We start from the raw sequence: 25,260 nt of genomic DNA, 5'->3' as shown, positions 1-25,260 counted from the left end.
AGAACCAGACGGACCACTCTCATTCTTCTGTCCGGTATCCAGCCTGGTTTAATACTGTGCCAAACTTGAAGGGAGTTTGGTGTTTGTTCGGATCAACCTCCAAACATGAACCCGGCCATATACCGCATCAGATTCCGAAGGGCGTCAGTATCCTCCTCCAAGCCGTCATCCAGCAAATCGTTCAAATCACATTCCTCCTTGATAATCAATTCTGCCAACTGCAACATCAGACCCTCCCAGAGGCTTGAACACTGGTGGCCCGATGACTTCAACCGGCCTAGATGCTTCCACTTGACCCATTCCGTGTCAGGATACTGTTGTCGCCTGACAACGTCAACGACGGCATCGGTCATCTCGTCCAGGAGGTATTTGTGGGCCAATATGAAATCAGCAATGAGCCCTTCGAGCAGGTCCTCCTTTTCCTGCAGGCCCCGGCATTGCCTCCAGTTCTCCTGGAAGACCCGATTGTAGCTGCGCACCGGCTCTGGCGAATACACCCACTGCAGGATCTTAGCCATGTTGTCGGGCTGTTCGTCCGGCAGGTGGATCTCGTTCGTGACGCCCTCCCGGAACCCATCTTGCTGGAGACAAATGGCAAAGTACTTGCATGTCAACAGCGCGTCTTTGTGAGCCTTCAGCTCAAGTCGAGACGGTCCGACGAGGAGGGTGACAATAGCCGAGTTGAACCTCCGACTCTCGTTGGACATGTGAAGAGCGTCACTGGCAGTCGGACTGTTAGGGCTTTGTGCTTGAGGATCTCCTGGCAAGAGAGATCGGTTGGTTGGGCTTACGCTGGCAGAGGACTGAATAATTCAAGGGGACCAGATGGTTCAACAGGACCAGATGCCTCAGCAGCGCCGCCTTCATTGTCGTCACCGTCACCGTTGTCCGCCATTAAGAATGGAGGCTCCACGACGTCACGTCACGTCGCCGAGAACTAGGATCTGGAAAGAACACAGCACTTGCAACGCGACAAAACACCAGAGTCGTGGCGAAGTGATGTACCTGGATGAGTGTTTGTGACCGAGCAACCTTTGAAAATAATGCGGCTGTTGCGTTGTGTTTTGAGAAGCTATGCGATGAAAGAACCAAATCCCCACCAAACTCAAGACTTTATACTGCGATGTCAACGTATCCTGCATGGCATGCGTTGTCACCCACTCTTGTCACTCACTCGTGCTGGCATTCATATTTACATTCAGCTTCACCGACCGCAGTGACATGCTGGGATGCTGGGGTACTGGAATACTGGGTACTGGGATACTGGGTACTGGGATACTAGGATACGGCAGCCTCGCATGTATGCAGGCATGCCGATCTATGTGGACATGAGTGTGTCACCACACCAGGAAAGGAGCGAGATTGATCGTCTCTTTCTCTTTGTTCCAGTTGTTCTTTGGCAAGATCCAGAGATGTTACTGTATGTTGGTTGCCTCCTCCATAATAAGATAGGTTCCCTCCCGTCTGCATGGTCTTCTTCTCTGTGCTTAATTCCGGCTTGATTCCATTCGGCTTGAGCAGCATCCTTCCTCTTCTTATCAGAGCAGCTTTGCTTAGATGGTTCCAGTTCCACGCCCTAATATCCAGTTCCAAGTACTTTATATGACGAGAACGAGAAGACTAGAACGAGAAGACTAGAACGAGAAGTACGATCTATGATCTACGTTCCCCTTACTGGCAGAGACCTGATTAGACTTGCTGAGACTTGCTGAGACACACCTTTATGCTACAAGAAGTGAGGATTGTTCTCTCAGGCTCAGGATGAGGAAAGCTACAAGTTAGGCTTGACGGTAGAGGTCAACGGTAAAGAGAGGTCGACAGTAGAGCTAAACGGTAAAGCTTGATGAGGTCGACAGTTGACCTTGACGGCAGAGGTAAACGGTAGAGGTCGATAGTTGACCTTGACAGCAGAGGTCAACGGTTAAGGTCAATGAGCTTGACAATTAGGCTTGACGGTAAAGGTCGATAGTTAAGCTTGACAGTTAGGCTGGAATGCAGCATTGCTATTGCCATTGGCATTTCACCAAGGCATCTCGAGACTCAGGACCTTACAAGTAAACCCACTCACTCGGTTCTCTAGGCTTGTGTCCATGTGAATCCCTGATCCCTGATGCGTGAGCCCTTCCCTCTCGCTATCTTGATAAGCAATCCCTGATCCCTGATCCCTTCCCTCTCGCCATCTCGATGAAGCAACCAATTTGATTTCCCTGCCGCTGATTGCAAGCGAGCTGGGCCAGAGCTTCGCTTTCGCTTTCGGGATCAAGACACTACTCGTACGACGAGATGCCTCCAGCATGTTGAAGGTTGAAGAGCAGTGAGGTGAGGTCCAGCCAAGATCGGCATACCAGCCAGGCAGTGGCAGCAGTATGGCCCGCTAGCCACCCTTAGTTACCTTGGTCCGTGCTTGAGGACCAGTTTGGAGACTAGGCGGCAGAGTCTAATTGGACAGTTGTGTTGTAGTTGTAGTTGTAGTTGCAGTTGTCGATGTGACGAGGCTGCGATTCGCGGAGACTCGATCGAGACTATTTCAGTCCACCGGTGATCCAGACCAAACACATCACATGTTTCCCGGAAAGTTGGACCAGATCGTCTCTCAGAAAGTGTTGTTCGTCAAGAAAAAGATCGCACAGTACAATGAGGTGAAGCAACAAACTGTGAAGCAACAAACGGTGCAAGCCTAAGGGCGATATCGAAGTCTGGTCCAGACAGGTAAAGCGAGATACAGGAATGGTTTTTGTTCGAAGATTGAAATTCCAACATGCGAGCTCACCTCCGAGCGTTTCGGCCAGGCCAATTCCAACTTTTGACTATTGTCTCTCCTAAGAGGCTTCCAAATACCCATTCTAGACAGAATGATCATGTCGTCAAAGAAGTAGCAATTCTTGTTCTGAAATCCAGTTCGCCCAGAATATCGCTAATCAAACCCTGCCTATACGGTATACATGACAATTACCCGCTGACGGCACTACCCTAGGCAGCAGTGCTGCAAAGCTAGTGCTTCATCTGATCAACCGAGCCAGCGGTCAGTCCTTTTGGTCATCCCAGTCTGACCCCGGCCCAATCCTATCCCATCGTCATCATCCAAGAGGGGTTTTTATTGCCATCAATGGGCTGCAGTAGCCTCATCCTCGCTGTCGATCTGGTTGGGACTACCCCTGAACCGCGTCCTCTTGACAGCGTTCAAATCACCTTTAGATCCGCCAGCAAGTGGCCTCGGACCTGAAGGCTTTCGTCCCTGGCTCTGAGGCGATCGTAATGCGCCAATAGGAGACTACCTCGCCGTTAGTAGACGCCAACCACCTGAACTCCAACTTCATTGGTACATACCTTGTCAATTGCTGGACTTCCCGCCCGAGCAGCAGCCACATGATCGACGTATGTCGTCTGCCTCTGTGACAGAGGAGGGCTCATAAGAATCTTGGGAGGGCGCTGAGGCACCAACGGCTCGTCATCGAGGATCTTTGGCGGACGAGGTGGACCTTGAGAATTACCCGATCGAATGCTCCTAGTATCATGATACATCCGTGGTCCATTCGAGTACTCAGCGTCAGAGAGGGGACTGGGTTGTCCTCCATAGCTGGTGTCGGCGACATTTGTATGATGTAACCCTGAATTATTTTCCCACTGAGACGAGATTTGCGAAGTGGGCGATATCTGGTCATTGTAATTCTGGGCTTCCGACTCCAAACGAGACTGGAACCGGCCAGTTGGACCTTGTCTGGGTTGAGGATGCTGGAGATTGACGCTGTTCCGGTGAGCCTGATATTTTGGATTATCGGAGACCTGGCTGGGAATCAAGGGGGACGGCGGCCGCTCCTCTTCGCTTTGATACTGATCCTCTTGGAACGACGCATTCGATCGAATACCGTCGTCCAGTTGAGGATCGTGTTCGTGTTCGTGTTCGTATTCGTACTCGCCGAAATTGGAGCCCGAATAAGGTCGAAGACGCTGGGCACTGTTTCGGTAGTTATCGGCCGAGGATGCTGTAGTCTTGGACCATCGAGAAACCATCTTGGGGAACAATGAGGACGCAAATGACTTGTGCTTTCGCCCAGAGCCTTCACCGGTAGAGTGGTGAGGGGTGTTTTCATGGCTCAGCGAGCCCATATTCTGATCGTGCAATCGAGGCGGAGTGTTTAGTGGCACAGACCCACCCCGAACTTGTCGATGGTCATCGGCCCCCGGGGGGTTCGCCAGTGGCGTACGATTGGAGGCTTGGATGTTTCCTGGAGTCGCTCCCCCGAGATGTTGGGCATAATCATCATATTCTTCATCGCCCTCCATAACAGTGCTTACCCGGTTACCAGAATCTCGCTGGACACTATAGTTTCGGTAGTCTGCCTGGCGAGAAGAATTGTTGGAGAAGAATCCTGACCGGTCGCCCGTGGACGAAGTACCAGCTTGACCTTCGGGCTCATAGCCCGTGTCTGTAGGAGCACGCGTATTGTCTGCAGAAGTCAAGCTAGTCGCTCGAGGTTGCCCCTTTACACTGTCGGTAGATTGTAACGCTCGGAGGCCTTCGACTTCATCGAGCAGTCGTATCAGCATGCCTTCAATGTTCTGTAACTCCTGTGTATTCTTGGCACCAAGTCCTCGCAGAGCTCGTTGAAAGACATTGCGGCGTTTCGAAGGCAGGTCTTCCTCAGAATTGGCAGGCCGTGCCGGGCGTACCGTTGATACTGGTGGTTGTCGGGGTCCTCCGACAACCTCACGTGTTCTCTCGTGTTGCTTTTCAGTTGCGTCCAGAAAAGCCTCATCCTGTTGTACAATAAAATTCTTCATATCCTCCAAGGAATTGCGCATCTCAGCGGCGCTGCGTACCAAAGTCACTAATATTTCAGTGTCTCGGGCATTTCGCTGGGAGTCGCGCACAGTCAGATGGTCCATAAGGGCAACGATATCTTTCGACTGAATATGGTCGCGACCTCGGCCAGTGGCGCTGTCGTACATTGGTGACAGCCCGTGCGATAGACCACTTATGTACTGATCACGCTGGCCTGTGAACGGGTCGTCTCTCAGGGCAAGGGTATCGGGCGCTATGTCAGGAGTGAAGCGATCATTTTGCACCCCATGAGCCTGAGAGTAAAGACCGGGAGAACGAGCGTTGGCCCCCGTTTCGTAGCCTTCATCTTTGGCTCCTGGGGGTGTTGCTATAGGGTGTGTTTTGATGTACACATCTTGCTTCGGATGTAGATCGTGATCGCGATTGATCGACAAGGCTTCGGGTACCAGGTCAGCGCCAGCGGATCCAATATCGCGACTGACAGGAGGAAGTTTGAGATCTGCTTGCGAGCGCGGCGGTGTTGGATCATATGGCCAATGATCTGTATTGCCCTGAGTGAAGCCACCAATTGGGCCTCGTATGATGGATGGGTTGGTGGTGATATCCGATTCGGGCGAGTGTTCAGCCTGGTTATCGGCAACATCACCTGTAGGAATTTCTCCCGATTGAATAGACTTGGCAGATCTGTCGTTGGAATATTCTACTGAGCGAGCAAGAGGAGTTGGCGAAGAAGCCGTCGGCTGTAGTCCTCCAAGAACATGCCGCTTCCTTTGGCTTTCATTTGAGATCTGATGCTTGAGTGGACTGCCGCTGTGCCGGGATTCGTAGTCATGTTGAGAGAAACGGGGGCTTCGGGCGTCGCGGGCGCTTGTAGAGCCTGCCGGGCTCATACGTGGGGAGTCAATGCTTGGAATGTCGACCAGGGAGGCTACAGCAGATTCGATACCCGACGGAGCATTGACGTACTCTGCAGTAGCTCCGGATCCTCTAGCGACTTGTTGGCCTGCAGTGACTTTGTCAATGTACGGTGAACCACGGTAGCTTTCGTTTTCGAGGTGTTGCTCATCAAAGACTGATTGGGGGTCAATTTGACGGGGGGTGCTATCATGGGAGCCTCCATGGTGACCCAGAATCTCACTGCGGTTCTCTAGACTAAAGCCATGTGGTCTTCTCGCACGAGCCAAGTCCGTGGTTGGTGCTGATGAGACGGACGAAATTGAGACCTGGTCCTCCATCTGCGGCTGTTTCTTCAAGGAATTGATTGAATCTGAACTCCGTTGATGCATTATGGAGTTGCGGTTTGGCTCTGTTGTAGTATAACTCGCTACGCTTTGGATCGGACTGAGGCCCCTTCTGATAGGGTGCTGTTGATGTAGATTTCTTTCGTACGCTCGAGCGCGCTCTGGGTCTGTCAACGCTGCGAATCCATGGGTGGCAAAATCCACGTCTTCTTCATGCGGCTCCTCCCTGTCGTCCTCGTATGGGGATTCTTTCTTGGAGAGGTCATGCGCGGATAAATCATGTTCCGAGAAATTGCCATGGTGAGTACCAAGTCCGCGCTTAAGGTCAAACGAATTCCGCGTAGGTGTCTGGGATCCCGAGCGTGGTAGTTCAAGGGGAGATCCGCGTACCACTTCCCGTACCTCGTGCCGAGTAGGCGTCGTAGCACCTCCGTTGTTGGAAGACCGCAGTGAGCTTCGTGTCAAGTCGGTACCGATTTCGCTCACGAAGGGCATAGGAGGGACTTTATGCTTTGAAAAGACATCGTCCTTCTCCGCAATGCTTGTACCACGACTGCTACGACTCTTGCTCCTCCTTCTTCGACGGTGCTCGGAATACTCGAGACTTGAGCCTGATTCATGTGACTTCAAAGCGGCAGCGGTCAGAGCAGCGCCTCCGAGTGCTCCGGCGGCCACGTCCCTGGCACGATGACTTCGGGAATGTTTGCCGGATTTCTTCTCGTCACGAAAACTACTGCTTTCTGATTGCGGGTAGCTCTGCTCCGACGCCGAGTCGTAGTCGACTGTTTTGTGACGTCTATGCCGACGAGCTGAGCCTGAGCGCACCGCAGTGTCGGAGTCGTGGCTCACTCGACGCTTTGACTTGCTACCAGAAGACTTACGACGAGTTGTCTCATCACGAGAGACAGTACTGGAAGAGATGTCTGAAGGATCGCTCAACTTGTCATGCCGGGAACGGTGGGAGTGTCTCTGGTCTCGTTTTATCTCGTTGAGTTCGGGCAGGATCAGGCGTCGAATTGCATCCTCAACCGTCTGTAGCAATTTCGGATTGTTTGTGATTGAGACATTGGACGCTCCTGAACGGACAGAGCGTTGATCTGTCGGTCGCACGTCGGCGGACAAGTTAGAGCCACTGACCAGGCTGGAGGCGGTCGCGCTGGGCAGAGAATCGTCGTCCACAGCTTTGCGGGTACGTGACTCCAGGTGCGCCGGATCTGCTTCTCTGCCGGCACTGCTCCGACTTGCACTTGAACGCCTCCCACTGGTAGAAGTTCGAGGCTTGTTGCTCAGTTTCTCAATAACTTTCTGTGTAATTCGCTCATTGCTCCGGTTTCGGTCGACATTGATGATAGGAGGCTTCAACGTCGCGCCTTCGGAGGACAAGCCTCGACTAAAACTTCCATTCTGGGTAGATAGAGACATTGTCGCAGGTCGGTGGGGCCCCAATGAGCTCTCTGCTGGCATAGAAGAGATATCCGATTCTGCAACGATGGGTCTCAACTCCGGAGAGTCGCTGAGACCAGATAATTCACTGCCCTCGTTTGGCAGAACTTCAATCTCAACAGGAGCTGAAGCTCTAACAGCGTCGTCGGAACCCAACGAGCTGATGCTGCCTTCAATGACGTTTTGCGCGAGCGTCTCGTTCCCTCCCAGGGGTATACGATGTGTCAGGGACGGTCGCCTGGCCGACTTGGATTCAGTCACCAGTATGTGACCTTCGCCTTTGTCTTTAGTTTTTCGTGACTTGGAAGGGGTGACACGAACTCGCAGACTCGGCCGCCTATGACCAGCTTCAGGTTCCTTGCTCGCCTCAAAGTATTCAATCAGGAGAGATGTTTGCGACTGTTGGCTGGATTTGGTAAGTTTGCCCAGCTTCTTAGGCTTATGGGAGGTTGTGATGGTGATTGGGCTTCCGTCGTCGGGAATGGTCTCGGAGGTCTTATCACTCCTGCGAGATAGATCTGTTCCAATGTCGGTGCTGAGTCCAGTGTCGTCGGTCGACCCTAACAATGAGTCGGTCGGCGCAGGAAGAATAGGCCGTCGACTTGTAAATCCCATTCTGAAGCAGCCTCAAATGCGACAACTCATACAGAGCACGCGCGGATGCCTCGCGCGAGAACTCTGCTATGCTGTGATATTATCTCGTTGAAGGGTGTCTTGGATCCATCATGGTTATGATACAGCAGACGCCCCAGTCGGAAATGGTGGGTCGTAAACAAAGGCGGGAACCCTCTCGGCACTGCGGCGAGGTATTGTCTTCCGGTTATATTATGTTGTAGGATCGCTGGTGAGAAGGACGTAGTCAGACCGCGTCAGGGTTCGAGAGTGAAGGACGGATTGGTGTACGGATAGGCGGTGTATGGTTGAAGAATTCTGAGGCTGGGAATTCGTTGCAACCAAGCTTCGGTATGAGAGGCTGCGCGGGAAACAGGTTCGCGAGATCCGGAGGAATTAGAAAGGACAACGAACAACGCTCAAGGGTATCTCGGCTCGAGAAAGAACGCTCTCGGAAGCAAACACAGGCATTAAGGTAGAGCAGGAAAAGAAAACATGAGGCGAGGCGGGTTATGGTTATGGTTATGCGTCGGTTCGACGGTAGTGGTGAGATGGGGGGAGACACAGTTGGCAGCAGCCGGACCAAGCTGGCAGGGCGCAGGCGCAGGCGCAGGCACACGCTGAGGCTGGCTGCCAAACAGCTGTAGCTGGGTAGCTGGCAGCCCGCCAGTTCTCCCCTCTCAACCACCCTGCACGTCCTAATGTTCCATCAACCACTACTGCACCCCTGGCGTCCAGGTGCACTGGTTTGAAGTCCCCTCGATCAGCCAGGCTGTTTTTCTCTAGCCTCTAGGCCTTCGTTGGATTATGGTTATCATCAAGACAGCTGCAGCGGCAGTCCAAGCTCCATCTCGAGCACGTCCCTTACCGTGACCCCGTCTCCCACTCCCACATGAGATCTCTCCAGAGTTGGGAACACGGCACGCCACGAGCACAGATCCGCAAGGGTCTGCGCTTCCTGCATGGACGGTTGCGAAGAATATCAGGTTTCAGGTTTCCTCCCAATCTTTCGAGGCTCACGTCCTGACGTCGTTGCGTCTCTCATTGACCATTGGCTAGGCTTTGGAGCTACATGTCCGCGAAGTCACCTGTTAATCGAGAGGCACAGACCTACCCTCGCTTCGCCCTAGCCACAATTCTCTGGCTTGCATCCTTCTTGGCCGCTGACCGCCTGTGTTGACTGTTTTGTGCCCGACGTTCAAAAAATACTGTACTAATTATACGGATACCTACGAGCGCGATCAGTGGCACTAGCATGTCCGAGGAACTGGTTGGCTGGACAAATGGTCTCTAACCTACGGCCCTTTGCCGCCGTCCGCGAGTCTCCACTGTGATAATGGCGTCCAAGCTGGCAATCAGTTGGTGTTAAGACTTTGACAGGCGACCCCGGGTCCGGACGTTAGAGGCTCTACCAAGATATTCGTTGCACAGCGACCAGGATACTGTAGGCCTAAGGGCCATTATTACAGCATTTCAGCAGAGGCTCAGGAGGCCGAAGCCCCTACTTCGTCTGTGGGGAGCACCACGTTCTGCACTTGCCAACACATCAGCGATGGGACAGCAAATAGGCTGCCTCCATGTCGATCCCGTTAATATTTTATGGTTTAGGTATTGTGGTATTGTGCGCAGATGCTGTACTCCGTAGGAGTACATCTGCGGCATCCCTTGCAATGCAACTGTGCAGGCCCTATAACTCTAGTGCAGTCTTACTACTAGTAGTACGGAGTATGTACGGAGTACATGCATGCTCTGCAAGTGCTTGCTTGGTTGCGAATAATTCACCACCAATTCTCCCCGGCAACCAGGATATGACCAGGATACTAGAGGCTAGGCTGAGGCGTGTGTTCCTGTACTCAACCCGTTCCATTCAAGTTCGTGCCGCCACTTAGTACTGTCTGCTCGATTGACTAAAAGAGGCAGCCGGTTCGTTATTTGCTTTCTACGAACCCGTTCTCCAGTATGACTATCAGTTCGTCAAGCCTTCTTATAGTGAGGCCAGTATATTCATGCTCGACCAGGTGTTCGTTCTCATCATTGACCAACAGCACTGTGGCGGCACCAGCTCTGCGCCCGGCAGCCATATCGTCTATGCTATCTCCCACCATGATCAGTCCGGAGCCCCAGACAAGCTTTGCCAGTTCCAATGGATCTAGCTGTTCGCTATTAGCCAGCGAATCCAGAGCCTCGAGGTCATGGTCGTATTCTCGCTCCAGACCCCAAGCTTGAGCTATGGTCCAGAGACCTTCGGGACTCGGTTTGGGCTCGACACCTTCTGTCTCACGTGTGATGATGGGCTCGAAATGTTCGCCGGGTAAGTGGGTGTCCAGCAGATGATGCACCGGGGTCGGGAAGTTCCTCGTGCACAGAGCTTTGCGGATTCCACGGCGGGTGAGATAGGCCATCAGCTCCTGAAGCCCTGGCTGGGGCCGCTGAGACGTCATGGCGCGTCGTTCAATGCCTCGGATCTTGGCCACGGCACGAGCTTGCGGCGACGATGGCACAGGGTCAGGATCGGCCGTGCTATGGGACAAGATCTCTTCGGACGGTGGCTCCGAAGGGTTCACCGTCGAATGCGGCGGCTCATCTCCAGATGGCTGCGTTGCGGTTTCGTGTTCGTCAGGCTCGTTGGGAAGCGCTCGGATGTGGTCGAGAATGTCGACGGACCTGGGAATGCCCAGCGCCGCGCGCATTTCTTTGAACATATAGTTCTGTGGGAGACTGGATCCGAATCAGCATCTTGTTATTCAGCATTCAAGATGCGCCAGGGACTGACTAGTCAGGAGTGGCCAGGAAGAAAAATCAGTGGAAACGCTCGGTTCGCAACCATGGGTTGCTTATGTTCTTAGTTTCCTCCCACACGGGCACCATTCACCACTTCTAGCCAACTTGATGATCATACGTACCATAACGTCCCATCCATGTCGAAAATGATGCCCTTCACCCTAGGCGACTCCTGCCCATGCTGTGCACTGGGATCCAGTGGCGCGAACCGACGCGGTTTTCGCTTCGTGTCGTGCTGAGGCGGCGAAGCGGGAGTTCCTGCCGACATGGTTGAGGAGGTTGAAAATGCTCGTCGTAGCGGTAGCGGTAGCGATGGCGATGGCGGTAGTGATTGCGGCTGCGGTGGTAGTCGTAGCAGTGGTAGCGAGAGCGACGGCCGTGTTTCTCGCGCTGACAGCAGCGGCAGGCGAAACAGTCGTGGCAAGTGTCGTCCAGGACCGAGCTGGTGCGACGCCGTGGTTGAAAGCGATACGGGGATCGCGAGGCTACGGCTCCTATGAGCAGGCGTTGTACGGATACTGGTAACCTGAGTTTGAAGCCCTGTGATCGAGAAAAGCTTGGGCGAGGTTGTGTTTGCGATAGCGATGCCAATATTAATGTGTGGAGTTCTTGACCTCAGCGGTGTTGCTCGTAGCGCGAAAAGCAAAGACAAAACCATCATCTAATTCCAGCAATAGCTCTTGTAGAATGATAGACCTTGTAGAGGATCTGTCGCCGCATCACCACCACCACATGAGGTGTGGCTGAGCAAGATGCATGCTTTTCTCAGCCGTGCAGTGCCACTCTGGCTAGCCAGACTGGCAGTGGTTGGGTGAGGAGGCCACCAAGGCTGTAGTGATGATGACAACGTCCCCCTCAGTGTTCATTGAAGCATGTGCATCCAGGTGCAGCCTCGATTCTCCTACATGACGATTACTACTTGTGCTCATACTGTGCGAGATTGAAACTCTTCATTCAACAGCCTTGTCGGAAAGGATATCATCAGCCATGTGTCTCAGATCGCGTAACCATCTTTGTTCTCTTTTCTAGATATCGACGCCGTCCATCCCCTCATAAAAGTGCCCTCCTCCATGCAAGGAATGCCACACCATGCCAAGGGGGTATATATGCTATTAATACAGCTGAATGACATCCTCCTCGAATGCCTGCGTATTAAATGTGTGCTGCTGTCCATCCATAACCTGTGCGCCGCGCAGAATTGCAACGATTCAACAGAAACTGCGCCCCTGCACCTGCGAAAATGTAGACTTTCTTTCGAGGACCGAGACCGGTCTACAACTTCAACCGCGTCTCGTCCCCTGCGCCTCCTCAAAGGCTTCCTGTGCTTCTCTTTCTGCACGTTCTTCCTCGTCCTCAACGGGTGCGGTGAAAAACTCATGTTGCAATGCCTCCTTTGCGCTCAATCGCTTGCTCGCATCGAGTTCGAGGAGACCTTGAAGAAATGACACTGCTTGAGCCTCGCCTGCTCGGAGAGTGTCGTGTTCCTTCTCACGACAGCTGGCCCAGATGATGATCTTATCAAGGGTGAACCCACGCTCCCCAATGGTTTCGATGTTGGTTTCGAACAACTGACCGTGCATGGCTGCAACAGCCTGCATCTTCTTCCTACCGAAGATTGAGGCCATTTCAATCATGGCGTCAACATCGTCAGCGCTGTTGAAGAATGGGAAGCGCCTGGCTAGAAGCGTGAGAAGGATGACTCCGGCTGACCAAATGTCAATCTTTGTCGTTTGAGATGTGCATTTGAGTAGTACTTCTGGTGCTCGAAACCCGCGCGTCCCCGCTCGGTTTGCTCTTCGCGAAGTTCGACTGTCAGATTTTGGGTAGCCAGTGGATATCAGATCAGGCTGAGTTTGTAGGACCTGCACTGCAAACGAGTTGAGGAACTTATCTCGCCTTCTCTCTTTCGATTCGGTGCACAGACATGGCTGCCAGTCTGTGCCTTGCCGCTCGGCGAGACCAAAGTCGACCAAGACCCCTTCTCTTCTGGAATGGTCGTAGAGGAAATTTGTTGGCTTGATATCGCGATGCAGAATGCCAGCCTTGTGAACATGCCACAGGCCGTTGAACAGGCTTCGGAAATAATGCCGCATATCATTGACCAGGAAGTCTCGATAATACAGTCGAAAATCAAGGTGTCTGAAGTACGGCAATACTGCCACAACTTGGTCGAGGTGTCGAAACGCCGTGAGGAGAGGGCATATGTATGGTGAGTCCCGGAGCTCGTGGAGGAGTTCCAGCTCATTCAAGATGCGATGGGGTGAGGACGTCACGTAGATCTTCTTCAGAGCAACCATCTGCGGTTTCCGTCGTGACTTGGTAGACCGCCCAGCACCAGCATTTGTTTTTCGCCTCTTGGAAGGTGGCATGTCAGGATTGGACTCATCCGCAGGCTCGTCGTTTTCGTCATGGCCATTGATCTCGTTCGGTTGAGGGAGTTGCTCGGCTTTGTAGACGGTTGAAAAGGTACCTACAGAGTGTTAGCAGCCGGAACAGGGTTGGAAACGGGAAAGGAATGTATCACCTTCGCCAATGCGATTGATGAGTCGGTATCTCTGGGAAATACCCTTGAAATCCTCCTCCAGTTTGCGCATGTCCTCCACCACACTTTCGTCGATGTCATCATCACTCGCCTCCGACTCTTCTGAATAGCAGGAGCCGTCGATAGAGTCGCCGTCTTCAGACTGTGTCTGAGCCATGTCTTTGGTGGTGGTGGCAGTGGTGGGCTTGTCTAGACGACGTGTCTCGCGGAGGGAAACGTCTTCGTCCTCGTGGATGGCAATGGCAGGATGCCCCATGTCGTGTCTCGGCCTCTTGCCCAGGATGGCTGCAGACTTCCCTGTCACGGCCCGCAGTGCCTCCGCAGCACGACGCGCAGCAGCGGCAGCGGCGGCAGCAGCAGCTTCTCTCGGGAGTTTATCTGGGGCTGGGCGGCTTAGAAGGGCATGCCGCCGAGCGTGTGTAGTCTGTGAGGTCTCTGTTGTCGTCTTCTCGCTCTGTTTTGATCCAATGCCCTTGAGAAGGCATTTGGCCCTCTTTGCCAATTTCATGGCTCGAGTTGTTTGTTGGTGGGGCCAGTTGACTGCGTCTGGATTAGGAAACGTCAACAATCCCCCCGGCGGCTGGCCAATAAACACGCGTGCGGGTGCGGGCGCAGGCCAGGTCGCAGCCAGGTCAGAAGCAGGAGCAGAAGCAGAAGCATCAGTGCGTCGTTGTTCGTCGTCAACGAGACAATCGACCATTTCCTGTCCTGTCACTCGGTGTTGGGGTGGGTGTTGACGCAGTCGTAGTCATTTGTGAAAGCTGCACCGCACCGCACCGCGCCGCCTTTCTGCCGGTACTCGACACACACCGATCAAGATCAACGGATGAAGGTGAAGCACTGAAATCACAACGTCGCAAACATCAACAAGATGGAAGACCAGGTCGAGTTCGACATTAATGAGGCTCTGAAGCTGTACCTCAGCGACTCGGCAACCATCCCTACCCCCGATGCGAGCCCCGAACTCCAGGACTGCGAAAATGACCCAGAGAGCCTCACGGACTCTCTCGTCAGCCATGTGTTGGACCCAGTGGCGGATTTGATCTCAGAGAGCCCAGAGGGACTGATGAAAAGTTCAGCCTTTGATACCATACAATTCCTGTTAAAGTGCGCCCCCTCGCATCCCTTGTCTTCTACCCAGTGCTCCCAGGAGCCCCAAGCTGAACTATTTCTCCCCTCCAGACAGTCTTCCGTGCTTTCGACTCAATGCTTGAGTAAGATCCTACATTTGATTGTTTCCGGCTTAGCAACTGCTGCAGACGTCGCAAGCCATGATATCGAGAACGATGAGCAAGAGACCCTCTCACACCACAAGCGACTACTGGAGATGTACGCGTTCATCCTTCAGTGGTCCATCTCCTCCGTCGAAGCCAAGGCACTCGAGAAGTCAGCTACGGCGCCCGCGAGAAGAGGCGGAAAAGGCGCAAAGGCCAAATCCGCGGCGAAAGACGATGTTTGGGACTCTTCGAGTCAGATCCAGGGCGCCATGGACGTTATGTGTCGAGTCATGAAGCTCAAGTTGAATCGCATTTTCCAAACCACCTCCGACCGGGACACATTCATCAACCTCTTCACACGGTCTGTCTACCTCATCATGGAGAGTGAGGCACGGGTCAAGATCACTGCCGTACGCATGTTCTGCTTCAAGGTGCTTTGTGTGGCCGTCAAGCACCACGGCCATGCTCTCGGAGCTCAAACATCTATCGTCCAGAACCTGACATATTTTGAGCATCTGTCAGAGCCGATGGCGGAGTTCTTGCACATTCTGTCGGAGCAATACGACCATCATCAACTCTCTGCCGACATCCTCCGAGAGTTGGCAGCCAAAGAATTCAGTCAAAGTGATACCAAAGGGCCGAAGTCGGTCTCTACATTCATCGTCAAGCTCTCCGAACTAGTGCCTCGGCTTGTGATCAAAGAGATGGGCTTGCTGGCGAAATTCCTCGACAGCGAATCCCACACGCTACGATGCGCCGTGATAGAGGTCTGCGGGAATCTGCTCGCGGACCTCAGCAAGCAGGCAGAGAAGACGGAAACCACCAAGATCCAGATCAATGCATTCTTCGATACTCTGGAACAACGATTCCTCGATACAGCTCCGTTCTGCAGAGTCCGTGCCATCCAGGTCTTCACCAAGATTTGTGACCTGGAGCAGAAATTCCCTAAACGGAGGCAAAATGCTGCCGAACTTGCAATGCAGAGTCTGCAGGACAAAAGCAGCAACGTAAGACGCAATGCCATCAAGCTGCTCAAGAAGCTTGTATCTTCTCATCCCTTCAGTTTGATGCACGGCGGGACACTGTCGCATAAAGAGTGGGTTGAGAGACTGGAAGCGGTGGAAGCCCAGTTGGACGCACTGAACCCTCCTCCGGACTCGCCAGGCCTGGCCCAGACAGCCTCAGGAGAGGAGAGAGTTGACACAGAGTTGCTTGACGACGCCACCCAGTCTTTAGAGCCGCAAGAGATGTCCGAAGAAGAGAAGATTGCTGCTGTGAAGAAGGCTGAAGAAGAGGCGGCGACTTCTGAGGTGGTGGGCAAACTCCAACTGACCCGAAAATACTACCTGGAGGCCCTGAGATTCATCGAAGTGGTGCACGAGGCTTCTGAGATCGCGGTCCAGCTCTTGTCTTCGCCAAACAAGACCGAGGTTATTGACGTGATGGACTTTTTCGTCACCATTGACGCCTTCAAGGTGGAAACGGCTCGAAAGGGCATCAGACGCATGCTGCGACTGATCTGGACCAAAGGCAACAGTGATGAAGGGAAAGGAGTGCAGAACCACCTGATCGAAAATTACAAAGGTCTTTTCTTCGACGCCCCGGAAATTTTCAGCGCAAACGACGCCGCGAATTTCGTTGCCAGAAACATGATCAGCCTGACCTTTGGTGCTACTCCCGCGGAGCTGACCTCACTTGAACAACTTCTGAGTACTATGTTCAAATCCGGGCATATCTCTGAGATGGTGGTGGCGAAGCTGTGGCAAGTCTATGGCGTGAATAAGGAAATCTCAAGGGCCCAGCGAAGAGGAGCCATCATCGTACTGGGAATGATAGCCCTTGCCAGCCCGGAGGTCGTCGTCAAAGAGATCGACACAATGCTGCGAATAGGCCTGGGACATCTTGGAAGGCAAGATTCGGTTCTTGCCAAGTTCACTTGTGTCGCCCTGCGTCGCATGATCCCTACTACCAAAAAGGCACAAGATAAGAGTGTTTCAGCGGGGCTTTCCCGGATGTCGAACAATCACGAGGTGTTGCGAATGCTGGCATCCATCCTCTTGACCACCTCAGCCAGCAAGGATTGGTACGGCATGGCCGAGCAGGCCATTGGTGCCATTTATGTTCTTTCCGACCATCCTGATGAGTTGTGCTCCGAGGTCCTGAGACAGAAGACTCGGCTTGTGTTTCAGCAAACCAAACACCTGTCCTCGCTGTCACAGCCATCGTCACCCGAGCCTGATGCGATGGAGGTTGATGGAGGAGAAGAGGGGCCGAATTCAGAGACGTTGTCAGAACCAGAGGAACAGGCACCGGCGTCGGAGACAAGCGGAGAGAAGCCATCCATTGCTCTGTCTCAATTACTATTCACCGTGGGACACATCGCCATCAAGCAGATCGTGCACCTTGAACTATGTGAATTGGACTTCAAGCGACGGAAACACGACCAAGAAAAGAACAAGTCAGTTGGCAATGCTTCACTAGATACTTCGATGGGCCCTACACCGGCTCGAAGAAAGAGGACGGCCGCAGAAGAGGTATTGGCAGAGAAGCAGAAGGAAGAAGAAAAGGATGAACTGGACTTGATCGGCGGAACAACCGAAGACGATTTCACCGAGGCGATCGTACATATTCGAGAGCGAGAGCTCCTTTATGGACCAAACTCGTTGCTGGCGAATTTCGGCCCTCTCGTGACGGAAATCTGTGCCAACAACACAGCATATAAGGACCGAAACCTCCAGGCCCAGGCGACATTGTGTCTGGCCAAACTCATGTGCGTCAGCAGTGAATACTGTGAGAAGAACCTACCGCTTCTCATCACCATTCTCGAGAGATCCACCGATCCCATTGTGCGTTCCAATGCTGTCATCGCCTTGGGAGACATGGCAGTGTGCTTTAACCACTTGATCGATGAGAATACAGACTTTCTTTATCGACGACTCAACGACGGAGACGAAAGTGTCAAACGGACGTGTCTGATGACACTGACGTTCCTGATTCTGGCCGGTCAAGTCAAGGTGAAGGGTCAGCTAGGTGAAATGGCCAAATGTTTGGAGGATGCGGACAAGAAGATTGCCGACCTGGCGCGCATGTTCTTCACGGAACTGGCCACCAAGGACAATGCCGTGTACAACCAGTTTGTCGACATGTTTAGTGTCCTCACCCAGGAGGGTCCATTGGATGGTGGTGTCATGGAGGAAGAAGCGGTCAAGAGGATCCTCAAGTTCTTGTGCGGGTTTATCGAAAAGGTACGTTTTGCACTGTTTGACGCAACGCGGCGTAGCTCTGTTCCTACTCGACTTTGCCTTTCCCCAATCCGGCCGAGACGTAACGCTAATGGCAATTCTGTTTACAGGACAAGCATGCCAAAAACCTGGCCGAGAAACTTGCCGCTCGACTCGGACGATGTGTCAGTAAACGACAGTGGGATGATACGGCGTACGCGCTGTCCCTGCTGCAGCATAAGAACGAGGAGATCACGAAGAAACTGAGCGAAGGGTACCGAGTGGTGGAGACGGAGGCGTAGATGCGTGTCCTTTGGTAGAAACGGAGCGGAATGCGGCGACGGGAGTTTACGATCTGCATGACTTTTTCTTGACTGCGACTGCCAGCAGTATGCGGTTTGTTGGTTGGTATGTTGATGTGTCTGGGCTTGGAGTTGTAATGAATGCATTGGATCAAATAGGATAGGATAGGATGGACTATTCAGCATCAGCCACCTTGCCACTCAGATCCCCATCAGCCTGCTGCAGGACAGTAATATATCCGTACAGTTCCTACAGGTAATCACCAAACATCACATGTCAGTGTGAAGGGCGGGCACTCGAACATGTCAGTGTGAAGGGTGAAGGGCGGGCACTTCAGTGATCAAAGCACTTATAGTATATAGGTAGGTATATAGCGTCCGGGAACTCGTCATCGTCATAGTTATCCGTACTTCATTTCATGCTGCTGGCACCTAGGACACAAGGCCATCCCATCATATCGGTATCGGTGTCTGTCCAGCGTCGTGGAGGATGAATTAATTCACTCTCTCACTCTCTCACTTATTCACTCATTCACTCTCCCCCATCCATTACTCTGCCTCCCCCTATCACGAGACTTGGGGTAGGCATTACGGCGTCCATGGCGACGAGACTTAGGGCAGGGCATTACGGCGTCCATGGCGGCCACTCTAAACTCAAGACCTAGACCTCATCTTCGGATGCTCTGCTCTGCTGGTGCAGTCGAGGTCGGCCAGCTAGAGGTATTGTTTCTATCCTTGAATGGCGGGCATGACTGGTCGTCGTCAGTGGCAGGACTAGTGCCAGTATCAGTGCCAGTACCAATACTAAACGAATCCCGACCGGATCTCAAGCGAGCAGCCTCGCGCCGAGCAGCACGGCATTCCATACCTCACCGGCCAGGTCGAGGTCGAGGTCGAGGTCGAAGTCACGCACACGGTCGACGTTGACATTGACATTGACATTGAGGTTGGGATTCACATCAACATCAACGCCAATAGCAACAGCAAAAATGGAATCTGCTTCAGCTTCACATCAACATCAACATCAATGCCAACAGCAACAGTGGAGTTTGCTTCAGCTGTGGCTTCCGCTTCGGCTTGGGCCTCGTCTTCAAGGATCATCGATCCAGCTGGGCGATGGCCATAATGGCCGCGCAGAGCAGTGCGAGTGCGGTTGTGAGCTTGGCCCGTATGGAACTCAGTTGGCCGTCAGCAGCGTGGTCACGATCGTCAGTCGACTCGAATAGCGGAGGTACAGTCTATAGGGCTAAGGCTGGATGCCAAAATACTGTAGATGGCGGATTATACGGCGGGCCTCCTATCAAGTAGATAGCTGTATATATTGTCTCTGCTCTATAGACATAGAATTTCAATACTAGAAATAGGAGAGTTAACTCTAGGGAGGCCGTAGAGTAGATCTAATTAGCAACTTCTAAACTTAGTACTCGAAGTACATGGATATCTTAGAAAGATGATCATCCAGTAGAGCTGGAGGGGTCCCTAATCCTATCGAAGTAGTAGTTGGATAAACCGCCTTTAATTCCGGCACCCACCCTAAGCCTGTTGTCGTAGATTGCTATATTCGTGTTTTATCCTTGCAAGGGCTTGCTCACGAACCGTTGAGTTCCGCTCTATTCACCACGGCTGGCAACTTCACCACGGCTGGCAACTCAGACCGGTCATGTTCCCCCGCGCCAGCCAGTTCAGGCCTGCCAATGCCTCGACTTCCTCCAACCGGGAACTGCTCGTCCTGGTATCCCGACGGGTGCGATGACGTATAGGACGGCTGGCCCTTGTACTCATTTCCCGGAATCCCACTGTACAGGAGGCCTCCTGCATTGGCAGCAGCATTTCGCCGCCGACGACGACGAGACCATATGAGGAAAAAACAGAGAGCGCCGACGAGGACGGCGCCGGCCCCCAGTCCGGCCCCCAGTCCTGCCGCGAGACCCGAGTGGCTGGAGCCGCCGCCGCCGCTGGATGATGAAGGACTGGCTGGCGTCGCCGAGGCCGCAGCAGCGCCGGCTGTGCTAGATCCTTTGGACGACTGGGTGGATGGGGTAGATGTCGCTGCAAATTCACTGGTGATTGCGGCCCCAGTGCTGCTGCCTGTACTGGTGCCAACAGATACCAAAGGACTTGCGGTAAAGGGAGTGGTGGTGCTGGTGAAGCCTGGCCAGCTTGTGCTTCCGATCACGGTGATTGTGCTTGGTTGGTCGTCGCCGAGTTTGACCGCGTCTTTCCCGCTGCTGCAGCTGCAGTCCGGATCTCCCGGGCAGCAATACCAATCTTGCTCCGAATCACACTTGATCAGTGGGATGGAAGTGTTCGAGTTTTGCGCGAAACACCATCCTGGACACTGCTGGCTGTCCCAGGTGCGGTCTGTACATGTTCCTCGATAGTAAAACGACGAGCCTTCTTGTTCGATATAGCACACGCCGTCCGAGAGACACGTCCAGCCTGTACCGCAACAAGGCGAATTCTCTTGCTCTGGGAAGCACGCCGTGTCATCTGGCGCGATCGAGTATGGGTCATCAGGCGCAAGGGTGCTGTTTTGCCAGTAGCAGGTGGCCCCGGCCAGACGTGGTGTTAATAGAAGCAACAGGATTGAGAGCAGCGAGGTCAGATATCGAGTTCGAGTTTGAGTCTGCATGGTGTGTTGTGAGCCTCCTGATGGAGTGATTTGGGGAAGGCACCCAGGTGCAGGTGTACTCCGTATGTGCATGTCCGATTGTGAAGTACTCTTGAAGCTGAGGAAGAGACTTGAAGGGGACGGCGTCTCTGGCCAGCGGGGGGAAGGCCAAGTCCTGGAGCCGCCCCCTCAGGCGCTCGCAGCGCAGCGGTTTCATGCTGAAAAGGTTGCCAGGCAGTCATAGGCTAGACAGATTGCACCCTGGGGTCACACTAGGTCGAGAGGGTGGATGCTGGCGTTGTAGCACGCGGCTGTAGGTATCTGGTAGCAGCAGTAGTACGGAGTACGGAGGTAATTGATCAAACATGGGTTTAAGAACAGACTACTCTCACCAAGACTCTGAACTACTATTTTGTGATAATAGCGGCTTGGCGGGCGTATTATCAACCTTATAAGCGACTAACGTTACATTGAGTGTTGCCAGTCCCTTTTTTGACGCACGATTTGTCCCGCGCCTTCTCACGTGACTGCGGCTGTGCCTGGGCGCCTGACCAGGAGTAGCCCTAGCCATTTCATTGGTCAGACTCAGATAGACATTGACCAGCCTTTTGGAACATGTGTGTTCACGGTTCAGGCATCCCACGGGCGCAGGCCGTCACTGTCACTTTGTTAGGTACTAGGTACCTACCTTAGCTAACTGGGAGACACGTAATCAGGTATGAAAGATATATATATTATTGTTAGTAACTAGTAATGCTTGGCCATAATGATCATCATCATGAATAGGATGAGAAATCCATGCAGAAGTTAGAAGTCAGAAGTCAGAGCAATAATAGCTGTACGGATAGGTGGTGGACATTTTGATCGTGGCTGAGATGAGGCTGAGACTGAGGCCCAGGACTCAGGGGTGGATCTTCAAACCGATCTCCCATGTCCTAAATTAAGTATCCGTACGAGTACAGTCGCCATTACTTAATTACTCTGTATCCGTGTGCGTACATATGTCATATAGAACAGACTTGAGTTTGCGGGTGAGTAATAGCTAAATACTAGTGTCCATACTTATGTACGGATGGATACTCTATAGTCTTCCACTCCTCCCTTTAACTGGCCCTACAATGTACGGAGTACTCCGTATCCATTCAGAATATCCCTAGATAGTAGACACGAGTACTCCGTGTCCATTCATTCGGATCCGGCAGTGGTATAGCATGACTTGACTAGATGGGATCCTATATTGTGGGTAGAGTGGGTAAGCGTACATAAGCACTATATATTTTCCCGGTGGTAGTAATTAGGTAGTAGGTAGGTGCTAACGAGATTCCTCGCCTCTGCTTTCCCATTATTTGGTTGACGGGCTGCCGGTTGCAGGTTGCCGGATCATGTCGATTCGATCTCAATTTTGAATTGCCGATGTGACACTGTTATGCCCCGTGCAATGGCTCCTTTCCTTTATCACTCATCCTGTATGTATATGTGTAGCAGAGCAACCGGCTCAGCATCCAAGGCCTGTATGAGGCAAGAGGACGCACACAATAATGCGTTTATGCCAAAAAGTCAAACAGAACACACACAACAATGCGTTTAATGCCAAAAGGCAAACAAGAATTGCCCGTATCGTAGTCACTCGAACTCAAACCTGAACCCTTTCAATCTCGTCCTGTCGGTGATCGATCCTCGAACTCGACCTTGAACCCTTTCAATCTCGTCCTGTCGATGATCGATCCTCGAACTTCTTTTCATTGACCTCTCGCCCTATCCTGTGTGCTCAAGAACAACGGTGGTGGTGGTATCTAAAAGCCAAGAAAGAAAAAAAAGCAGATCAAACATACAGATAAAACATAGTCGTGAATCTTCGTGAACATGGCATCATAGTCGTGACACAGCCTCCGTAACTCCCAAGTCGACCTGAGCGACAGCAACAAACTCCTCCCCAAAAACAAAAGTCTGCAGATCCAAACCAGGCTCCCAAAAACCTCCAATTCTAAACTCTAGAAATGCGACAGCCGACTTCGTCCCTCCACTAGTCGATACAGGACCCGCTCGGCCTCGTTCATGAGGCCTCCTAGAAAATGCCCAATCTTGTTGAGCCGGACCGTCTCGAGGAGCCCCTGGATCTGCCCGAAGACTTCGGCATCCAGCCCGACAAGATCCTCGGCGGTGGTGACATCCGTGTTCTGCAAATATTCGCGCATCGAACAGACCGCTTCGTGGGGATCGAGAAGTGCCGGGTGTGCCGATGACACGCTCGAGCTCGAGCTGCGGGATAGGTTGGAGTTGGCCTCACTCGCAGTTGACGAAGCCGCTCCAGACACCTGGTCACCGGCACCAGCTTCCAGGCTGATGGACGCGCCCAGTCCATAGGCCCAACACACAAGTGTCGCCAGATACAGTCCCCATGGCTCGTGGAGCATGTACGTGTCAAGAAACGAAACGACGAGGTCGGTGTTCGTGGGGTCGGAAGAAGAAGAACAATTGAATTCGACACGGCTCCGGATCAGCTGAGTGGCGTGCCAGAGGGCAATGCGACTTTGGTGGTTTGCGTCAACCCAAGCTCGGAGATTGCGCTTGGCCGTCTGGAATTCCGCTTCGTTCTCCAGCTTCTTGCCCAAGATCCAGGATTCGCCGCTCACCACCAGTAGCTGCCGGATCGGAGTGTGCCCGGCTATTTCGCGCAGGTGATGGTTGAAAGTCAGCCGAGCACCAGCTTCGCCGGCCTGATCTTTCCGTGACAGAAGCTGGGTATAAGGAAGCTCGGGACTCGCGGCGATGCTGACTTGGATCTGAAACAAGTCAAGAGGCGGATTGGATGGCACATCGTCGTGGTCATCGTCCATCGCCTGTTGTTTAGGCGAGTCACTCTTGGAAGCCACCTCGACCCAGGCCTCAACTGGACTGGACTCCCAGAGCTCCTCCGAGCATGGAAGAGGGATCTTGCATCGAAGATCCAAATGTGGCCGTCGAGACCTCTCGTAAAGGACAATGGTGGCGGGCTGTTCAAAGAGGGTCTCTTGCTGGAGGTCCAAGACCATTGATGACTGAAGAATGCGCCGCCGCGTTTCATGTTCGAGCCAGAACTTGTGCGCCCGGGTGACATCGTCGCTGGTTCGGTCTTTCGGGAGGGCCCGAAACACTGCCAGAGCATCCGTACTCAGGAACCGGCGAGCTTGATCGAGGCTTGTAAACAACGAGCGAAACCTCGTCGACATCTCGACCTGGACTCTTCTGGCACAATATTTGCCGAGAACCTCGAGCAGGAAGACGGTCTGCAGATCAGCCAGCCTCGACCGGCTCGTAATGCGATCTCTCCTTCTCAAGAGCTTGGTTGCAACCTCCAGAAGTGTGAGCGAGTACAACTTGGCATCCGGCCGGTCGTCATACTGCGATCCAATGGCCGCCATCGCACTGACCAGGAGTGGGCTCGGCTGGGTGGGTAGGAATGTCGGTCGATGCACCACGGGGAATTGAGGGTGGAAGTGCTGCCAGTAGTAGTCCAGACAATGCCACCTTATAGTGTCTGGTATACCGGTTGAGCCATCTCTTGGCAGAAGTCCAGGGGCACTTGATAGTTCTCGTCGAATGACGGACCATTCGAATCCATCCAGGTCGGAGAGGGGTATTGGTAGGGAAGAGTCTGTGGGAGACTGATCAGCCTCAGTACAACATGTCAAAGCAAATGAAAAGGGGGCCATACAGGAAAATAAGCACCTTCATCAAGCATGTTGGATGGAAGCATGCTGGGAGGGGGTACAGAAGAGGGAGCCCATGGGCCTGGTAGGTTACCGCCGATCAAAGGAGACGCTCCATTGGGATCAAACGCAGCAATAGAAGAAGAGGAAGAAAGGCTCTGACGATGACCATATCTGCCATAGTACTCTGAGACGGGAGACTGGCTACTCTCGGGGGTGTAGAAGATCGAGTCATCGGATGAATTGAAGCCTGGGACGTAGTGCATCGACTGGTGCCCGAACCCATTGAAGGCCGGCGTCGCTATGCTGTACCGGTAGTCTGCCTGGGGGTTGACGAGGGAGCCGATCGAAAGTCCTCCCGAGGATGATTTGGGTGTACTCTGGCCAGCTTGGGGACTGTTCATCACTGGAGCCGGAATGACTGATGAGGGTGATTCTGAGGTAACCGACACCTGTGGTAACGGGCCCATGGTTGCTGAACTACCACCTGGGCTCTCGACATCACTAGTTCATTGTCAGGAGATCATCAATCCAGAGGGAATTCACCAAGGACTTACTGTCTTTCCTGGTGTCGTTGAAGGAGATCTATGCGGTGAAACGCCTTGCGGCATCCAGCACGGGTGCAAGGGAATAATGCCTCAGGGTTGTGATTGAGTTCGTGCCTCCTGTAGAAGAGTGTCAGCGGGGAGAGGTCGAGCGAATGCGGATACGGGCAGCCCATGTCAGACGGACCTTTTGTGCTCTGCCCGGGTGAAGACCTGGTTGCAACGTTAGCTTGGCGTGCACTTCTTAGGCCCCATTATCCTGCGGACCATGGG

The 25,260-nt window shown here is 53.1% G+C and overlaps 7 protein-coding genes across 7 annotated transcripts; 1 reads left to right on the top strand and 6 right to left on the bottom strand.

Moving 5' to 3' along the window:
- Positions 1 to 92: 92 nt before the first annotated feature.
- On the bottom strand, positions 93 to 895 carry A1O3_02878 (uncharacterized protein; the record flags this gene model as incomplete). The annotated part of the gene is made up of 2 exons (XM_007733018.1): positions 93 to 720; positions 792 to 895. 2 exons carry the CDS (start codon positions 893 to 895, stop codon positions 93 to 95), a joined length of 732 nt encoding a protein of 243 aa, XP_007731208.1.
- Positions 896 to 3,103: 2,208 nt separating this feature from the next.
- Positions 3,104 to 8,082, bottom strand: A1O3_02877 (uncharacterized protein; the record flags this gene model as incomplete). Its single annotated transcript, XM_007733017.1, has 2 exons — positions 3,104 to 3,271; positions 3,328 to 8,082. The coding sequence occupies 2 exons, from the start codon at positions 8,080 to 8,082 to the stop codon at positions 3,104 to 3,106; spliced, it is 4,923 nt and encodes a 1,640-aa protein (XP_007731207.1).
- Positions 8,083 to 10,007: 1,925 nt separating this feature from the next.
- On the bottom strand, positions 10,008 to 11,128 carry A1O3_02876 (uncharacterized protein; the record flags this gene model as incomplete). Its single annotated transcript, XM_007733016.1, has 2 exons — positions 10,008 to 10,797; positions 10,983 to 11,128. The coding sequence occupies 2 exons, from the start codon at positions 11,126 to 11,128 to the stop codon at positions 10,008 to 10,010; spliced, it is 936 nt and encodes a 311-aa protein (XP_007731206.1).
- Positions 11,129 to 12,140: 1,012 nt separating this feature from the next.
- Positions 12,141 to 13,910, bottom strand: A1O3_02875 (CDC7 protein kinase; the record flags this gene model as incomplete). Its single annotated transcript, XM_007733015.1, has 2 exons — positions 12,141 to 13,330; positions 13,385 to 13,910. 2 exons carry the CDS (start codon positions 13,908 to 13,910, stop codon positions 12,141 to 12,143), a joined length of 1,716 nt encoding a protein of 571 aa, XP_007731205.1.
- A 363-nt stretch (positions 13,911 to 14,273) lies between these two features.
- Positions 14,274 to 18,142, top strand: A1O3_02874 (condensin complex subunit 1; the record flags this gene model as incomplete). Its single annotated transcript, XM_007733014.1, has 2 exons — positions 14,274 to 17,864; positions 17,972 to 18,142. The coding sequence occupies 2 exons, from the start codon at positions 14,274 to 14,276 to the stop codon at positions 18,140 to 18,142; spliced, it is 3,762 nt and encodes a 1,253-aa protein (XP_007731204.1).
- A 1,588-nt stretch (positions 18,143 to 19,730) lies between these two features.
- A1O3_02873 (uncharacterized protein) lies at positions 19,731 to 20,774 on the bottom strand (the record flags this gene model as incomplete). Its single annotated transcript, XM_007733013.1, has 1 exon — positions 19,731 to 20,774. One exon carries the CDS (start codon positions 20,772 to 20,774, stop codon positions 19,731 to 19,733), a length of 1,044 nt encoding a protein of 347 aa, XP_007731203.1.
- A 1,970-nt stretch (positions 20,775 to 22,744) lies between these two features.
- A1O3_02872 (uncharacterized protein) lies at positions 22,745 to 24,912 on the bottom strand (the record flags this gene model as incomplete). The annotated part of the gene is made up of 2 exons (XM_007733012.1): positions 22,745 to 24,397; positions 24,448 to 24,912. 2 exons carry the CDS (start codon positions 24,910 to 24,912, stop codon positions 22,745 to 22,747), a joined length of 2,118 nt encoding a protein of 705 aa, XP_007731202.1.
- Positions 24,913 to 25,260: the final 348 nt, after the last annotated feature.

This window comes from Capronia epimyces, assembly GCF_000585565.1.
Source record: "Capronia epimyces CBS 606.96 chromosome Unknown aczIQ-supercont1.2, whole genome shotgun sequence".
Taxonomy (NCBI): domain Eukaryota; kingdom Fungi; phylum Ascomycota; class Eurotiomycetes; order Chaetothyriales; family Herpotrichiellaceae; genus Capronia; species Capronia epimyces.
Note: the sequence above shows the minus strand (reverse complement) of the source record. Positions and strands in the feature narration are given on the sequence as shown.